This window comes from Paramisgurnus dabryanus, chromosome 21 (genome assembly GCF_030506205.2).
Source record: "Paramisgurnus dabryanus chromosome 21, PD_genome_1.1, whole genome shotgun sequence".
Taxonomy (NCBI): Eukaryota; Metazoa; Chordata; class Actinopteri; order Cypriniformes; family Cobitidae; genus Paramisgurnus; species Paramisgurnus dabryanus.
Genome location: NC_133357.1, coordinates 12611268 through 12629113, shown reverse-complemented (window position 1 = coordinate 12629113; position 17846 = coordinate 12611268). Strand labels below are relative to the sequence as shown.

Genomic DNA, 17846 nt, shown 5'->3' with positions numbered 1-17846 from the left:
TTCAATGGACAAGCTGTCCGTGCTAATTTTTTAATCTTAATTTTTTTCTGGCTGCTTTATAAAGGTTTCCCCAGAAGACATCGTGTTGTGAGATGATAAGATATTAAAACTTTCACTGAGCATATGTATGAATAAACCAGAATATTTGATGCATTAGCAGTTTACAAGATTAAAGGATTATCTTGCTGGTGGTCAGGATACCACTGGTCATTTATGCACTATGCGCAGCAGGTGTAAGCAATTCTTTAAAGTGTCCTATCTCGCTGCTTATCTTTATTAATATTAGTATTATTAACAGTAGTAGAATTACCACAGATAGTCCGAGACTAGTTGGATTAATGTCATGAAATTGAGTTAAATCCACCCTTAACCATTCTTAACACAGAGTACGGACAACAGTTCTTGGTTTTGGGCTAATCACCTCTAGATCAATTCTTGTATTGGAGATAATCGCCTCTATTCCTTTCCCTAAGCTCTGGCAACGAAAAGTGCATTAGCATTTTACCGTGGCGTGTACGTCTAAGTGGCTTAAAAAGTGATTTGAAGTTGATTTGTATATAAAAGGCGTCCCTTTAACCGGATTGCCGCTAATCTGCACCGCATCGCATGAGTGTTTCAGGAAAACCTGTTTTTAAGATCCTTCAAGAGTATAAGATCAGGCTAAGCCCAGCAAAGCAGCCCTCATTAAATAGCACTAACAAAAGCGCACTTCCTTCAGTTAGCCATTTGCTTCAAATCATCAGAAAGAAAGTGCGTTCTCTTTCTTCTCTATGCAATGCGTAATTCTTTCATGACTTTACGTGTAAGATGTTTAAGATCACCTAAATGCGTTTTTTATTATTTGCACATAATTCTTTGTGCAAATGAGACTATAAATGTAGGCTTTACAGTCAAAACCTGACAGCAAAATATAATTTGATTCGTGCCATGCATGGCTTTACTGACCATATGCGTTCAAGGGAGGTCTGCACTCCAGATGGTGAACAGTTTTATCTTAACTTTTTCCTATTTTGGGATCACATATCAAAACTTCTGTCGGAATATATTGAGTTATTTATCTTTACAAAAGTTCTTTTTTATTTATTCTGAATTTAGTATTTATTATTTTTCTTAACATGTCTATGTGGCACATGACGAATGGGAAAAAATGTAAGATGATAAACTAAAACTGTAATAAATGACTTCAGTGGTGTTTTTTCTTATAAATCCTATAGATATTTTTTGTTTGTTTGCCAAATTAATATTAAGAATTTTCCACCCAATGAAGTAATGTATTCATTATTCTAAGTGTGAAAAGGAAGCGAGCGCGGTGCAAATGGACATCCACGCAAATATTTACGCGAGAGAGGGAGGAGACGCAATCCACGCATTTAAAAAGGTCAGATAAGATGTTTTATGTTCTCATCTTACTGTAACTGTCGTGACAGCATCCACGCAGAAGGTACGGGAGACACAAGCAGCGTGCGCGCAAACACACCCACTGCAATGAGAGGGCATAAATTTAGCTCAGCTGCATATGCAAGACGCCTGGCAGACGGACTGTTTTTTATTACGATTCTCGCTGAATGTATCTCTGGACGAGGATTACAAAATGATACGTAATTTAAAACGCGGATCTTTTCTTCATCTCCTGTCCTTTATGCCGGATTTTGCCTCCTGTATTCATTGTGACCAATGAGAAGAATTAAGCTATCCGTCCATTCAGTTCCACTCAAAAGGCGAGAGGAAAAAAACAGAGGGAGATGAGAGCAGCAAATCCCTTTTTATTCATCTTGTAGCGTTCAATAAGTGAACAATGTGTCGCCTATCAGTCACCGAGGGGATCAGATCTGCGGGACTGTCCCACGCGCTCAGTGCAGAGCATCACTAACACAGAGACTGTAGCAGTTGCATCACACTCAGGACCTTTACTGTGACTTCAGCACCAAGAGCGCAACACTCGGGCAAATCTCATCTCTCAAGATACAAAGCAATTATCTCAATTTCCTGAAGAAACGTTATCCTATAACTGTCAGTGGCACTGGAATGTGGAGTGGTAAGTGAATGCTTTATGCTGTCTAGCAAATATAGTTAAATTAGTATTTTTTTTTCATTTCAAGTTTAGTTACATATTTAGCAGCCTAGGATGCTAATTTTAATTGATTTATGTATCGATGATTAGAGCATAAATAAAATATATATATATAAAAAAACACAAATTTAGACAACTAAAATATTGCTTTGATATTATTATGCATTGTCACAAAATGTGTCAAAAATCGTAATTGTTTATACAAAAATATTCTTATGCAATAATAACAGTTTATTAATAATCGCTGTTCACGTCACAAATTATTTTTATTCATTTTAAAATAAAAATGTTGATCTTACAATATAGTTCAAATTGTTTTAAAACTTAAATAGGCTAAATGTTGAAACCTATAAAGTTATTTTGTACGATGTTAATTGGTTGCAAACTTTGCTCTTTTAGATATCATGCGGGTACTGGCGTTGCTTCTCGCAGTTAAAGCGGCGTGTGTTCTGCTCGTGTCCTCACTCACTGGCACAGGCGCAGTCAACAACAGCGGACGATGGTGGTAAGATACAGCACTCCTATTATATATACACACACACTCCATAAATAAATATATTATAATAACGTTTTAGTAGGTTAATCTCCTTTGTTTACTCAATTGTTTTTCGTCTCTTGTTTGTTCTTTTAATGATGCACGAATTTGTTAACGAAGTCTGTCCTTAAGAGTAAATACAAGAATAAAATTAATTATTTAATTTAATCTTTCAACAAGAAAAAGTAGTATGAAGCCACTAAATGAATAAAAACACTCGCTTGACATGCTGTTGCTAGAAAATGAGGCGAAGGGTAAAAGTAAAGCTATCACAATGTATGCCTTTTTATTTCTTAAATTGTTATTTTAGTAATATTAAACTAATGTGAAACATGTTTTGAAGACATTAAATCAAACTCAGCTTCTAAATAAATCAATAATCTCAGTTTGCTTAAGCCCGTGCACTCGGCGCTACTGCACTCTCTCTCTCTCTCTCTCTCTCTCTCTCTCTCTCTCTCTCTCTCTCTCTCTCTCTCTCTCTCTCTCTCTCTCTCTCTCTCTCTCTCTCTCTCTCTCTCTCTCTCTCTCTCTCTCTCTCTCTCTCATTTTGACAGTGTGGCTTGAAACCGGGACAAGATTTTTCGATCCAATCTGGGATAAATTAAATGCGGATTTATTTTATGGCTAAGAGCAGTTCCTTTCCAGGCCGTTTTCAGGGTTGAATTCGTGTAATGTGCTGAGCATTCCGGAGTAAAAACTAGACACTAGACGTGAGCCAAAGCTGACATGAACTAATAATTGTAAACGTGTTGAAGTGATAAGACAGAGCTATTTCTTCTATTTATTTATATTATTAAGTTTTTTGTCTATTTTTTTTGTCTGGAATACAAGTATTAACACCACCAAAGCACCAAAACATGTTTAAAATTGTACAATAGCATCAGCTTTTGCACATCTATAACATCTTTATCCGTCTGTTTTTAAATGACGCATTCATTTTAAACATTCTTAAAGGGATAGTACACACAAAAATGAAAATTCTGTCATCATTTACATCATTTATTTTACAAACCTGTATAATGTCTTTGTTCTGATGAACACAAAGGAAGATTTTTTGAGAAATGTTAGTAACCAAACCGTTTGTGGACCCCATTTACTTCCATAGTATTCTTTTTTCATACTATGGAAGTAAATGGGGTCCACGAATGGTTTTGTTACTTACATTTCTCAAAATATCTTCCTTCTTGTTCATCAGAACAAAGACATTTATGCGTTTTGTAACAACATGAGAGTAAGTAAATGATGATAGAATATTCATTTTTGGGTGAACAATCCCTTTAATTGTGTATTTTTATGCAAAAAATAAGAAGGCCCTACAGAGATATCTCGTACACTATTTCCAATTGGTCTTTATTTGACTTTTTCCTCTACCAGGGGCATTGTGAATGTGGCATCCTCAGGCAATCACCTCACCAACTCCAAAAATGTGCAGTTGGTACTGGACCCCAGCTTGGCACTGCTCAGCCGCCGACAGAGGAAACTGATCCGGCAAAACCCTGGCATCTTGCACGCCATTGCTGCAGGCCTGCATACAGCCATCAAGGAATGCAAATGGCAGTTTCGTAACCGACGCTGGAACTGTCCGACCACCCAAAGCCCCAATGTCTTTGGCAAAATTGTCAACCGTGGTAAGTAGGTCTCATTTCTCAGTGGTGGGATTATGAAAGTACTTACCAACTTAAAGATAAAGATAATACGGATAGAGACACATACTTAACTATATGAATATGGGTTAGTTAGTACATAGAAAAACATTGTGCTTATTGTTTTGCTAGGTTGCCGTGAGACTGCGTTTGTGTTTGCTATCACGAGTGCCGGCGTCACTCACGCTGTGGCTCGGTCCTGCTCCGAGGGGGCAATTGAGTCCTGCACCTGTGACTACCGGCGCCGGGGTCCTGGAGGGCCAGACTGGCACTGGGGAGGCTGCAGCGACAATGTGGATTTTGGCAGGATGTTTGGACGAGAGTTTGTGGATTCCAGTGAGAAGGGCCGAGATCTCCGTTATCTGACCAACCTGCACAACAATGAGGCGGGGAGAACGGTAAGAAAGAGTAAATCTTAATGAAGATACCCCATAAACACTCTGCTTAGCTACAGTAATTTTTTACATATTACATACCTTTAAATTGAATAAGTCCATGTGAAAGATGGAGATCAATGTGAAATCAATTCATACTTTGATGCTAAGACTAGTCTGGATTTCACAGACAGGATCACATAACCGTCCAAATATTTGCTTTTGGCACTTCTGCTTTGGTAGTATTCAAGAGACTCAATATAAAGTGCCCACCTTCTCTCCCCACAGACAGTCTCATCAGAGATGCAACAAGAATGCAAGTGTCATGGTATGTCTGGGTCCTGCACGGTTCGAACCTGTTGGATGAGACTGCCAAGCTTCCGTGTAGTGGGAGACTTTCTAAAGGACCGCTTCGATGGTGCATCCCGAGTCGTGTACGCCAACAAAGGCAGCAACCGTGCCTCTCATCGAGCCGACCCCCGACACCTGGAGCCGGAAAATCCAGCACACAAGCTCCCATCTGTTCGAGACTTGGTCTACTTCGAAAAGTCACCCAACTTCTGTTCTTACAATGGGAAAACAGGCACACATGGCACATCGGGACGCACCTGCAACAGTTCATCGCCAGCACTGGACGGGTGCGAGCTGCTGTGCTGTGGACGAGGATACAAGACTCAGACCGAGCAGGTGACGGAAAGATGCCATTGTACTTTCCACTGGTGTTGTCACGTGAGCTGCCTCAATTGCACCAGTACACAGATCGTCCATCAGTGTCTATGAGAACAAACTGAGAAAGTGGAGGTGAAAGAATGGATTGGAGGTTTTATAGGAGAAGAGGTGGTCAGCCAAAAATGAAAAATTCATAATTTACTCACCCATTTCATATCAAACCCCCTTTTTTTTTGGTAGAACACAAGATTAACTTGTCGCTTGTCGGACTAAAGCTGTCAGTCCTTAACATCACATTCTGTTTATCACAAGTCTTATATGGGAACATGAGGATGAGACAAAATCAATGACAGAAATGTATAATTTTTGATTCATCCAACACAAACCTGTATACATTTTTTGTTCTGCTGAACAGTTTTGGGGGTAACGCATTACAAGTTACGTGCATTACGTAATAATATTACTTTTCTGAAGTAATGAGTAAAGTAACGCATTACTTTATAAATGTACACATTAATATTTCAGTTACTTTTTAAAAAAAGTAATCAGAGTTACTTTTTAGTTTAATTAATTTGATTAAAAAAAACGTAGTCACAAAATTGAACGTAGTCACGTAAAATTACGCACTCTTATGCGTGCGCGCATTAGCGGAAACAGTTTGAATCACAAACGGAGATGGCAGGCCAGAGCTTGACATTTTTGCGATGGAAATGTGCGATTTCTGAATGCAGAACTTCTCAGTCAAAAGTAACGCAAAAGTAACTTAAAAGTAACATAAGTATTACTTTTCATAAAAAGTAATTAAGTAATGCAATTGGTTACTTTTTTTGGGAGTAACTTAATATTGTAATGCATTACTCTTAAAGTCGCAATGAAATTTAAATGAAAAACTATATATATATTTTTAATATTGTGGTATTATTAACAACTGACTTATCTGTGAGCTTCATTATTTTTTTAAAATTCGTGTGTGCTCATAATCTTTAATCAAAAATGCAAATCTCCTCCCCTCCTCAAAACGATCTCTCTTCACTTCCGGTCAAAAGTATGGCAGGTGGGCGGGGTCCGAGAGAAGATCGCAGCGATTAGCAATTAGCAACACGATCCAATCAGATCTCGATGGACAAATTCAAATCCAGGCCTGCCTTATTTCATCTTTTTTTTTTTTGCCTTATTTCATCTCAAAAGCCGTTTCATTCTGATATACGTCACTACGGGGAAAACAAGGCAATCGCTACTTCCGTTTCATGGCGACTTTAAAAGTAACTTTCCCCAACACTGCTGCCGAATACAAGGAAGATATTTATATTTGTAACCAAACCGTTTTTGAGCACCATTGACTTCAATAGTATTTTCCTTTCCTACTATGGAAGTCAATGGTGTTCTTGTTTCCTCCTTGATATATTCTGTTCAGCAAACAAAGAAATGTATACAGGTTTATAACAACTTGAGGGTCTGTAAATGATGACATCATTTTCATTTTTGGGTGAACTATGCTTTAAAGGGTTTTAGAACCCAAAGCTATCAGTTGAATAAGAAGTCCATTCAATGTAATAACTACTGAGAAAATGTTTTGAGCAAACCACAGCTAATGGTAGCCATTGAAAAGCATTGGTGATGTGACATTTTACTGCAACATTTGGCTTCAATCTGGAAATGGGATGAAAACCACTATGCATTATGCACAACAACAAACAGCACCGAATGTTTGCGTATAGACAAATAATTAGAAATTTAGGGTACCATCAGCCTTCAGGTTTTATAATATTTGACACTTACTATTATGCTTTGGGGCACATAGAAGCTAGAAAGTAGTACACTGGGTCACAGCGAGTGTAGTACATGGACACAGTTTAACAGATGTTCCTGTGGTCAAGGAACCACAAGCATGCTCTCTCATAAACCAGTGCAAAACTCTAACAAGAGGGCGGTTCTTAAAAATATTTTAGCGTTTTGTTTTCTTTTGCTGCAGTCCTGCTTGTCTCACATAAAACTGTGTGAAGTGCTTCTCAAGGGATGGGGCTTCCTTTTCCGATTACTATGTAGCGGAATCCCGAACTCGGCCCAACCTCTTGCGATTTCCCATTCGGACCTGCCATCCTTCCCGTCATTGCTTTGAGTCTCTTGCCATTTTTTAATACCATTTATTATTATGTGGTTTACCATGTTGTTGTACTGATGGAAAAGTATTGAGAAGTGAAAATTAGGATTGACCCGAGATTGACTTTAAACATGATTAAATGTTACGTCGGTACATTACACGCTAATGACAAACATTCATAGATTTGCTCTTGACAGATGGACATTCAGTATTACAGAGACTCTAAAGTAGTCTGAAATACGTTGTGTCGTCGCACACGTCGCAACTGCATACGATTTAAAAGTGTTGAAAAGTCCTGTCGATGCTCTACTACCTAGTTTACAGTGAACAAACAGTTCACATATATTGAAGGAGTCACAATTATTAAAAATTGTATTTTGTATATCAGCTAACATGACCAAAATGTTGTAAATATTCTAAATAGATATGATCTATATATTTATGCTACTTGCAATGATTTTAAAGCGGGGTAAATACACTATCATTATTTACAGTAGAAATCTGGACATTTTTCACAGTCATTTCAGCCAGATGTGTAATAACTACACGATCATAGGCCGATATATCGGTGCATCCCTAGTAATAACTTATACCAGTGGTCACATATGGACGAAAAGGTGTGATCAGAATGCAGGTCCACATGCATCTTAGAGACATGACGACTTTGTCAAATGCCTGATTTGCTTGTCTCTTAACATTTGTGTTTTAAATGCACTGAATACCACCTTTATATTGTGAATGAAAAGTATTTATTATTGTATGATGGCTTTGATAGAAACAATGTTGATAAAATGAAATATTTTAGCTCAGTTTAGAAAGAAAAGTTGTTTCATATAGTGTTATAGCACAATAAAGTTTATATTTTCATTATTTTCTTTCTCTCTTTCATTTTTTACACCCTTCTAAATTGTGCATTCTAGACACAATATTTCAGTTCAACGCAATAACAGGCTCCAAAGCTTTATTTATGACCCATCAGTCATTTTGCACAACCACAACATGGCATGACATGGTTTGTCTGAAGCACTTAAACTTTCAACATTGTGAATGCGCATTTAGATCCATTCCCACAGCTAACAATCCAACAGAATGTTGTGTTTTATCACAACACTAAAGGTTTTTCTTCATTTAGACACAGTGCTAAATGCTCTCTAATTTGTAAGTCGCTTTGGATAAAAGCATTTGCTGAATGAATAAATGTTAATGTAAATTGACTTAATATCATAAAAAAATGAAGAAATAATGACAGACTGCATTACCTCCACCCTGCTGGAGAGGCCAGAAAGGCCACGAGAGTTTGGATGAAAGCGGACAATTTTTCATTTAGCCACCGCAACTTTCAAGAGGGCCGCTGAAGTTCAGTCATACGTATCGCTGTAACGCCACAGACACGTCCGCATCCTGACCATGAAACACAGCAGTGGAAGAGGATGAGAGGGGAAGTTGGATCTGCAATGCTGACAGCACAGAACTTGATAAAAGAGCTAGTGTGGTTGAATGATGTTAATTAGAAACAAGAATACTATATGACTGTAAATTATAAGAGAACAAGTGCTAAAATTATTAAATTATCAATGAAAGTCTACATATGTACAGTATATGAACATGTTGCATTGCTACACTCTTAAAGGGCACCTATGTCATTGCTAAAAACGTTATTTTGTGTATTTAGTATAATACAATGTGGTTCACGTGGTTTATGGTTCAAAAAACACATTATTTTCCACATACCATACATTTTTGTAGCTTTAGATTTCACTCACTTCCTGAAATGCACAGATTTTGTACAAAACAATGATTTGAAAAACGCTGTGTCCCTGATAGGCCAGCTAATCTGTATGTTATGATTGGCCTGAATACCTCTGACGTCAGCCGGAAATGTGACGCTCCTTAACATGTTTGAAAGATTCGCTCACAATGCAAGTCCAAAGCGGGAGGAATTTTGATAATGTCGAACTTAACTGCATCATCATCACCAATCGAAGTACACTGTTGCCTACAATCCAATCCGTGTGTTTGTTGTAGTCCAAGAAAAGAGATTTACGTTGGAGACGATAACTTGCGTCATCATTTACTCTGGGGTTTGTACCTTTTGCATATCGATAACATGTACTAATACATACAAAAACATCAAAGGAAATGTAAAATAGTGAATCGGACAATAGGTGACTTTAAAAATAAAGGTTCTATTAGGGTTCCTTGCAGTGATGTCATATGAAAAACATTTTTGGTTCTCTAAAGAACCTTAAACTAGCCAATTCTTTCTAATCTTTAAAGGAATAGTCTACCCTTTTGCCATATTAAACTATGTTATTACCTCAACTTAGACAAATTAATACATACCTATCTTTTTTCAATGCGTGCACTGTACACCGTGTTATGAATGTGTTAGCATTTAGCCTAGCCCCATTCATTCCTATGGTACCAAACAGGGAAGCCATCAAACACTTCCATGTTTTCCCTATTTAAAAACTGTTACATGAGGAGTTATACTAGTAAGTATGGTGCCACAAAACAAAACTTTTTTTTGGTACCATAGGAATGAATGGGGCTAGGCTAAATGCTAACACATTCATAACACGCTGTACAGTGCACGCATTGAAAAAAGATAGGTATGTATTAATTCGTCTAGGTTGAGGTAATAACATAGTTTAATATGGCAAAAGAGTAGACTATTCCTTTAATAGTCTATAGAACCTTTGTCCACTATGAAGAACCTTTTGAGCAACAAAAAGGTTGTGTGGATGTTGAAGGTTCTTTATGGAACCATACAGCTCGACAAAGACATTTCTGGAGCCTTAATTTTTAAGATTGCACAGAACCAGTCTGCTGCACTAAAGGTGGTAGAAAAATTCAAATGATTACAAAAATGAAAGAAAGAAATCGTTTGTTTAAGAACTTTTGATTTACAAGGTCCCCATGATACCATGGTTTAATGGCATCACTGTGAAGAACTCTTTAAGAACCCTGGACCACAAAATCAGTCATAAGGCAATATTTTGAGATTTATACATCAAAGTTAAATAAATACAGTTTTTATTGATGTAGGGTTTGATATGATATAACAATATGTGGCAAAGATATAAACTGTATTAAAAATCTGGAATCTGAGGGTGCAAAACAGAAAAAAAAGTATTGAGAAATCGCCTTGTAAGTTGTAGAAACACATATTACTAATAGTTAATACATTTTTATATATATTTCCAGTAAGAAATGTACAAAATATTGTGATGGAACATGATCTTTACTTAATATCCTAATGATTTTTGCAAAATCAATAATTTGGACCCATACAATGTATTGTTGGCTATTGCTACAAATATACTTGTGCTATTAATGACTGGTTTTGTGGTCCATGGTCACATAAAGTTCTGTCAAAAAAAAATTCAATAATTGTCCATGCTGGCACTGGGGCAGTACCCTTTAAAAAGGGTCTTATATGTACCATTTACAGTTATGTATCAATTGGTATACCATTTGAGATACTAATATTTACCATAGAGGTAATAATATGCATTCTTTGGTACCAATATGTATTCTGAGGTACTAATAAGAACTCTTCAGGTGTCCTTTTGGAAGGGTACCGCCCCAGTGACAGCTAGGGACCATTTTTATGACAGTGTATAAGAATATACAACACTACGCGTTTTACACTTAAAGTACTTTTCGGAGAGATTTCAGAACTAAAGTGCAATAAATGGACCTTACAGGGCGTGTCTGGGTATGTGCATTGTTAAACAGAATAGTAAGAACATACAGCATTAAACAAAAATGGATAGTGAGGCAAGAGATAGTGGGGGAAGAAGAAAAGGATAAAAAGAGGGATAAAGAAGCAAAGTCAGGCTGCATTCCCAGGCATTGGTGGGATGAGGGAGGCGGTGGAGGGCTACTGTCATTGTGGGAGTGCTGAAGAGTCACTGATAATTAGCTCAATTAGTGACAAAGGCAGTGTAATAAATACCGACTTAGTGTCTGGGTCCCTGCTGTCCACTCTCTACACGGCCTGTGATGCAGCCAGGGACTGACGGACAATTCATTAAACCGACAAAATACCCACCGTCCAGGCGTGACGCTGCGAGTTAGCCCCCTACAGGCCCGGCCCATTGTTCTAATTGTCTGGGTTGGAGTCGCTTTCTGGCCATCTCCTCCTTACCCCCTCCTTCGTTCACTTCTTTCAAAAAACCCAAGGAGTTAATGCCCCTACCTAACTCTGTAAGTAGGTGATCGGCAGGTTGGGGGGAAAAATGGAAAGAGTTACTCGGAAGGGAGGGGTACGGTGGGATTAGGGTCCGAGGGTTGCCCGGGAGTGCGAAGACCATCCTCGATCGGAATGTCGTAGAGATGAGTCCAGAAGCTCGGACGCGGGACAAAGCGAGAGTTAATTAGGAAAGATTGAAGGAGTTGGCGACAATGGGCCGCCACCCGAGTCGAGATGAAATTGCTTCCGCGGATTATTGGGGAGCGAGTGTGTGGGTTGCAGAGATGTGTGCGAGTAAGGAGGGGTTCGTGCAGGCTTGGATTGATGGCTGCCCCTCTGGTTAGGGAACAGGGGACGGGGAGGCTGACCGGCTGTTCCCACAGTCTGCTTTACAGCAGCCACCTTTGACACACGGGCCTGCCAGGCGGCAAGCAGGGAGTAAGGCTGGGAAAACAGACGTGGTTAGAGGGATTTGAAAACATGAGAGATTTTTAAAACATTAATTCATTATGTTTTCAGCTTCAATAAGGATCATGACTGACACAAGAGAAGTCATAAATTAAGACACTGGAAAGATGCGGTAGATGTGAAACCGCAAGCTGAAGACCAATTAACGCCGTACATCTCTATTTAGTAACCTGGCTGAGATTGGCATCTTCCTTCAACTGAAACCCCAGCCTTTTCCCAAAGCTGAGCAGTAAAAGTTTTAATTCAATAAGTGCTCTTGAGAGTCTTTAAGAGCTTTTAGAAGCAACTTAACCTATATGTTGTGAGCCAACAGTGGTTCGAAGCTAATAGAATAATAAAGCAAAAAATCAAATCACTTGATAAAAGTCCAAAACAAAACCTCACTGGTTGGACTGAGTGAGGGTTTGGCTGAGTTATGTTGTTGAAGAATGAGGACTTTCCATCCGAGAACTTGCTGTTACTCTAACTGCTATTATGAGCCAAGACAAGAGTCACTTTAAACGCAAGGGCACACAAAGTACAGTAAGGGCATATTACATGAACTTGGCAGACACTTTTATCCTAAGCGACCTTACGAGCTATACATTGTATCAGTATGTGTGTTCCCTGGGATCGACCTTAAAACAGAACTTGCATGCATGTGGAAGATTATTGTCCCTCTTGAAGCTCAAAACCGATGCAGGGATTAAGTAACAAGCTGTTACCAAAACATGAGCACATTTTCAGGTTAACGTACTGAATTGAGCATGAAGTGAAGGAGTGGTCACAAGCAGGGTTGATGCATTGTGAGTGAATGGGTTAAACAGAATGTGTGGATTCTGCACAAACCCAAAGGAAGAAAAACACTGGTGCATCAAGACAAGAATCCCAGCATTCTTTAGTGTCCGCTCTGAAGGAAATGGTTTCAGCGTTGCAGCATGCCTGGGATTGGTGTTTGTGAGAGTGTGTGATAATTGCGAGGTGCGCAAGTGTGGTTGTGTGTGGATTTCAGAGTTGCATGGCAGCTGGGAAGCAGGCAGAATCCAGGAGATTTGAACCCTACGTGCCTGACCCCCTCAGCAGATGGTGGCTCCAAAGAAACTGCCATCTCACATCACAAAAGACTCCAGTCTTGTAACATCTCCATCATTCTTTCATACCGTGGCTTGTGATGGTGATGTTAGCCATGACAGGGCATTAGTTGCCGTCATTGTTTGGAAAGGGGTTATGCAGTGGTTCTCAAACTTTTTCAGGTGGCAGACCACTTTGAAAGTTGAGTCAAAGAATCATGCACCCCAAATTTCATTCAACATCCAAAGAAACTATATGAAAAATCAGTTAATTTATTGTTTTGGAATGAATGATTCTTGATGGTGAGTGAATTGTGAATTTTTTAAATAAAAATAAACCACACTGTAAAAAGAATACTGTGAAATAAAGTGTTGGGCGATATGCCCCATTTTGAGATCCTCCTATCGTCAGCCTGTGAGATCACCGATACAAAATAGTATCGGGGGGTAGACAGTAGTTTACGGATTCATTTTTTTGTTAATTTTTTACTTATTTATGACAAGTCACTGATTGGTGGACAAAGAACAAGCTGATATACTCTAAGGGCAACACTGTCATGACTGTAACCTTCTTAAAACTGATGCCATTAATCCATCTGCGTCATTAAGTCCAGGCGCTCTAAAATTTCTTGCGTGCTAGGGAGTGGGAACAACAAACTTGCTGGTTTTAACCCTCTGCACGCCTTACAACCTCTCTAGTGCAAGGAAATATGAGAGCCGTGTGTATTACAAGTTAAGGTGCTAGAAGGAGTCCATGCGCGCCAATAGGTCTGAGCAAGTGTCCAAAACGCGGGCATTAAGTCCACGTGCGTGCCAGAAGGAATCCGCACGCATTACAAGCTCTCTCGCGCAAAGTGAAGCCCACAAACCCTCTTATGTGAGGAAAAGCATGTAATGCGCATGTTAATGTGAAACTATGATAATAATAATAATAACAACAATAACTAACGCCAATTACTGTCATAAAAACCCGCTATTAGCGATATGTCTGACAATCGTCGATACACAATGCTATCGTCTATCGGCACAAGCCTAAAATCTACAGCAACCTGCTGACAGCAATTGGCAAGTAAGTTGCTGTAGTTTTTTTTACAGTAAATTTACTGTAGATTTAATTTATATTACAGTAATAATGCCGTGAAAACTACAGAAATTTGTAACAGTGCAAATATCAGAAATGCAGCGATATATCGTCCAATAATCTGTATTGAAAAAATTATTTTTCCCACTTTCGGCCATCAGGCAATAGTATAAAAATTATCGGCGGATTATTCTTATCAGTGAAAAAGAGGTAGAAAATGCATAAAATTGTGCTGTGCATGTCTTAAGAAACATTACCAGCTTGATGTTCCGGGTTGATAATAACTCACTGAATGTTATTCATTCATAAAACTTAAGAAATGCTATTTTAATATTCAGAATAAAGTTTTTATTTGCATTTCTTACAAAATTATGCCATTATTTATGATTAATTTAAAAGAAAGTATAAAACGTAAAACCACTAAACTATGGATAATCTGTATCGGCAGACATCACTCCTAATAACCGTTTATCGGTATCGTGCAGAAATTTAGCATCGGAGCATCTATATCCAATATTCTGCTTGCAACCTTCATAAAATCATTTACAGATTACAAGCAGTTTTGGATCACAGTTTGGGAACCACTTGTTTATGCGCCTAAGAAATCCAACAGAAATCCATCAATTGTTTTTAAGATGTCAACAAGATGATTTGATCCATATGTGCACTACTGTGTACGATTTTACACACAGGCTCCCCTGTAACAATGCACAGCGAAAACTTGAATATAAGATTCAAATCATCAAAGATTATGAGGAAAATGCTGTGAGGATTAAAAAACAAAATGACAGATAAGATTGCTTTGACATGACTGACATTCAAACTGGTAGAGATTGAGAACATTACATTATTAAGTGTATTTGTAATTTACAGTGCAGAAATAGGAACCCTTATACCCCAAAAAGCAACTTCTTCCCTGAGGATGTGTCTGTGGAATGAGGGTGGGTTGCACAAACCATTAGATTGACGTCTGTGGCTTATGTTCAGCATCCTAGAAAGAGTGATGTGCACAGTGTGCTCCACACTAGAGTCAGTTTGGGTGATGTACATGTCTAATCGGTGTAAAATAATATCTATATATCTGTGTGTGGCCAATTGAGCCCGACGGCAATAATGATTTAGGTGGCAATATCGACCCCCCACGCTAACAGACCATGACCTCTTGATTTACTCTATTGAGGCAACAGGCTGTTCCCAGTAGGCCTGTTTATCAGTCAGGCTAAATCATTTCTGTTACCACATGATGGCAGAGATAAAGTTCAAATGACGGTGCCTTTTTACGGCTACAAATACAGTGAATTGTGTCTGTAGGTTCAGAAATAAATCATAAAAAATAACTAATATATGTGTAAACGCTATGCATATGCATGCCAGACCTAATTATTCATCTTACAGTATGTGGTATGTAGCACAAATCTACTATAAAATTAACTTCTATGATATATAATAATCAATGTAAATAAAATTATGAATCTATCGAACAATCCTGGAGCTTGGACATCATGAAACATGCATATGTGCACCTATGTTGATATACAGTACTGTGCAAAATTCTTAGGCCACCCCCACCAGACTTGTTGTTTAAGAGGTTTTAATGTCCATACATATTTATTTTCAATCTATTTTATTAAGATACAAACAGAAAATACCGGAAATATGTACAATAAATAAATAGATAAATAAGATTTTCAGGACTAAATGTCTTCTTTAGGCATTGAATACATTTCTTTAAAATTAGAAATTAGGATTTAATTTAATTTAGGTTTAAGAGATCCAGCAGTTTCCCGCTATTGATCAAGTGGAAGGGGAGTTTATCCTAAAAGCTTGACACATCAGTTTACATTTTTAAACAGTTTTTAATACTATATACACATTTCCTGTATTTTCTGGATGTATTCTATTAAAGAGACTGAGAAATAATTATATATAATCAATATAACATTGCAAAAACAACAAATCTAATTGTGGCATGGCGGCCTAAGACTTTTGCACAGTACTGTATGTGACCCTGGCCCAATCTGTGAAAATCCAGCTAAGGTAATTTATTATTTGTGATTTATTTAAAATCGTCCTACATAATGTATAGAAGATACTGTAAAAATTGTACCTTGTCATTTTTAACCCTGGAGAACCCATGGGGTCAAATTTGGCCAATTTTAATTGCTGCTACTCAAAATCTTCCTGTGTTCTCCAGGGTTAATACTAACTAAGGTCATGTCAAAGATTGAAATCAATGACTGAAATCACACTTTGATTACCCTAATCTCATATTTCACATACAGGATATATTATAGTATCTGCAGTGCATTGCACACTTCCATAATATCCAGTTGTAGGGAAATATATCAATGGTACATTGTCTAAAAAAACACAATCCACTGGGAAAAAAGAAGTTATTTAAGACAATGGAAAAAGCATTTGGTTTTTTGGTTTTAATTATTGGCTATGTTTTTACAGCAACAGTGGGCAAGTGTTCAGCTCTGACACATGAGTGGTGGAATGTTTATTTGCTGCAGTTTAGGGGCAAAGTGGTTACAGGAACACTGACACATTCCACTGTCACCCTCTCTCTCTCCCTCTCTCTCTCTCAAACACTATCCCATTTCTGAGCACAATGATTGATGCTTTCCATTCTCAAATTTAATTTCCAAAGCACTAATATCACAATCTCATTGCAATCTTTCCCTAAAGTATGACTGAGAGTTAGCATAGAAATGATGCTTTTATATGCGTCATCCCGTAGCCTACTGTTACTACAATGAAGAAGAGGAATACTCCTGCATCCATCTTTTCATCAATGACTCCTGGCTATTACCATCAGTAAAGACATTTCTACTGGTAAGTGGAGTGACACATGGACACAGTCAACCGCAGGAGCTACACATCCACTTTCCGAGCCAGCACATGCATGCTGAGAGCTGCTTGCGAGGGAACAACACCTCCCTCGATTGCCCCCACCCATTACCAACACTGCACTCCACAACCCAACTCTATAATCACTTCCAGAAACAAACCCGAGGACGTTTCGGATTGTCATCAGAGGGCCGTCAATCATTTTCCACCATCTTAAAAATAAATAATCACCTCAAAGATATTATAACACCACTGATATTCTTGGAGGTTTGGTTTGATGTATAAAGACAGTGAAGTGTAATAATAACCACCTTGTTCAGCTTTATATTTGTATTATATATTTTAATGCGCTTATAAACGTAGTTACGTTTTTGGCACTGAATATTAATTGGATCATGGAAATTGACTGATTCTGAACACTGAGGAAAGCGTTCTGAATGAAGAATTGGTATCTCGGTGTTATAACAAAGCGTTTGCTGACATCTAGTGGGAAACTTTGGGATAATAGTACCGTCACTAAAGTAGTTTTTACAATAAACTACAGAAGCGTTAAATAATTTTAACAGTAACAGACCCGTATACGGCCAGTTAATACAATAGTAAACATTTCGTAACGAAAAGGAAAAATCTGCAAGCAGGCTTACCTTGGTTTCAATTTATCTTAATGCGGCGTCGTAGTGTGTTGACGTTGGTTTAAACACATTTAATTCTTATATTATTCCTGTACTTTTTCAGAAACGCACACGATGTGATATTAGTTTTTAGTTGACATATAACGTTAACTTACAATGGTGATAGCATATA

General features: G+C 38.0%; 1 protein-coding gene and 1 long non-coding RNA gene across 2 annotated transcripts; one reads left to right on the top strand and one right to left on the bottom strand.

The window, feature by feature from the left end:
• The first annotated feature begins 1547 nt into the window (after positions 1–1547).
• wnt1 (wingless-type MMTV integration site family, member 1) lies at positions 1548–8263 on the top strand. Its single transcript, XM_065285638.2, has 5 exons — positions 1548–2035; positions 2471–2576; positions 3981–4234; positions 4382–4647; positions 4912–8263. The coding sequence occupies exons 1-5, from the start codon at positions 2026–2028 to the stop codon at positions 5401–5403; spliced, it is 1128 nt and encodes a 375-aa protein (XP_065141710.1). The 5' UTR covers positions 1548–2025; the 3' UTR covers positions 5404–8263.
• Positions 5526–17839, bottom strand: LOC135775445 (uncharacterized). The gene is made up of 3 exons (XR_010543881.1): positions 17687–17839; positions 8653–8794; positions 5526–5605 (listed from the first exon to the last, which is right to left on the bottom strand). It is a non-coding gene; the product is annotated as an uncharacterized lncRNA (long non-coding RNA).
• Positions 17840–17846: the final 7 nt, after the last annotated feature.

Excerpts from the sequence above, each read along its gene's own strand:
- wnt1 (XM_065285638.2), top strand. Across the intron at positions 2,577-3,980 it reads AACAACAGCGGACGATGGTG|GGGCATTGTGAATGTGGCAT; the intron begins GTAAGATACAGC and ends TTCCTCTACCAG. Across the intron at positions 4,235-4,381 it reads TGGCAAAATTGTCAACCGTG|GTTGCCGTGAGACTGCGTTT; the intron begins GTAAGTAGGTCT and ends TTGTTTTGCTAG.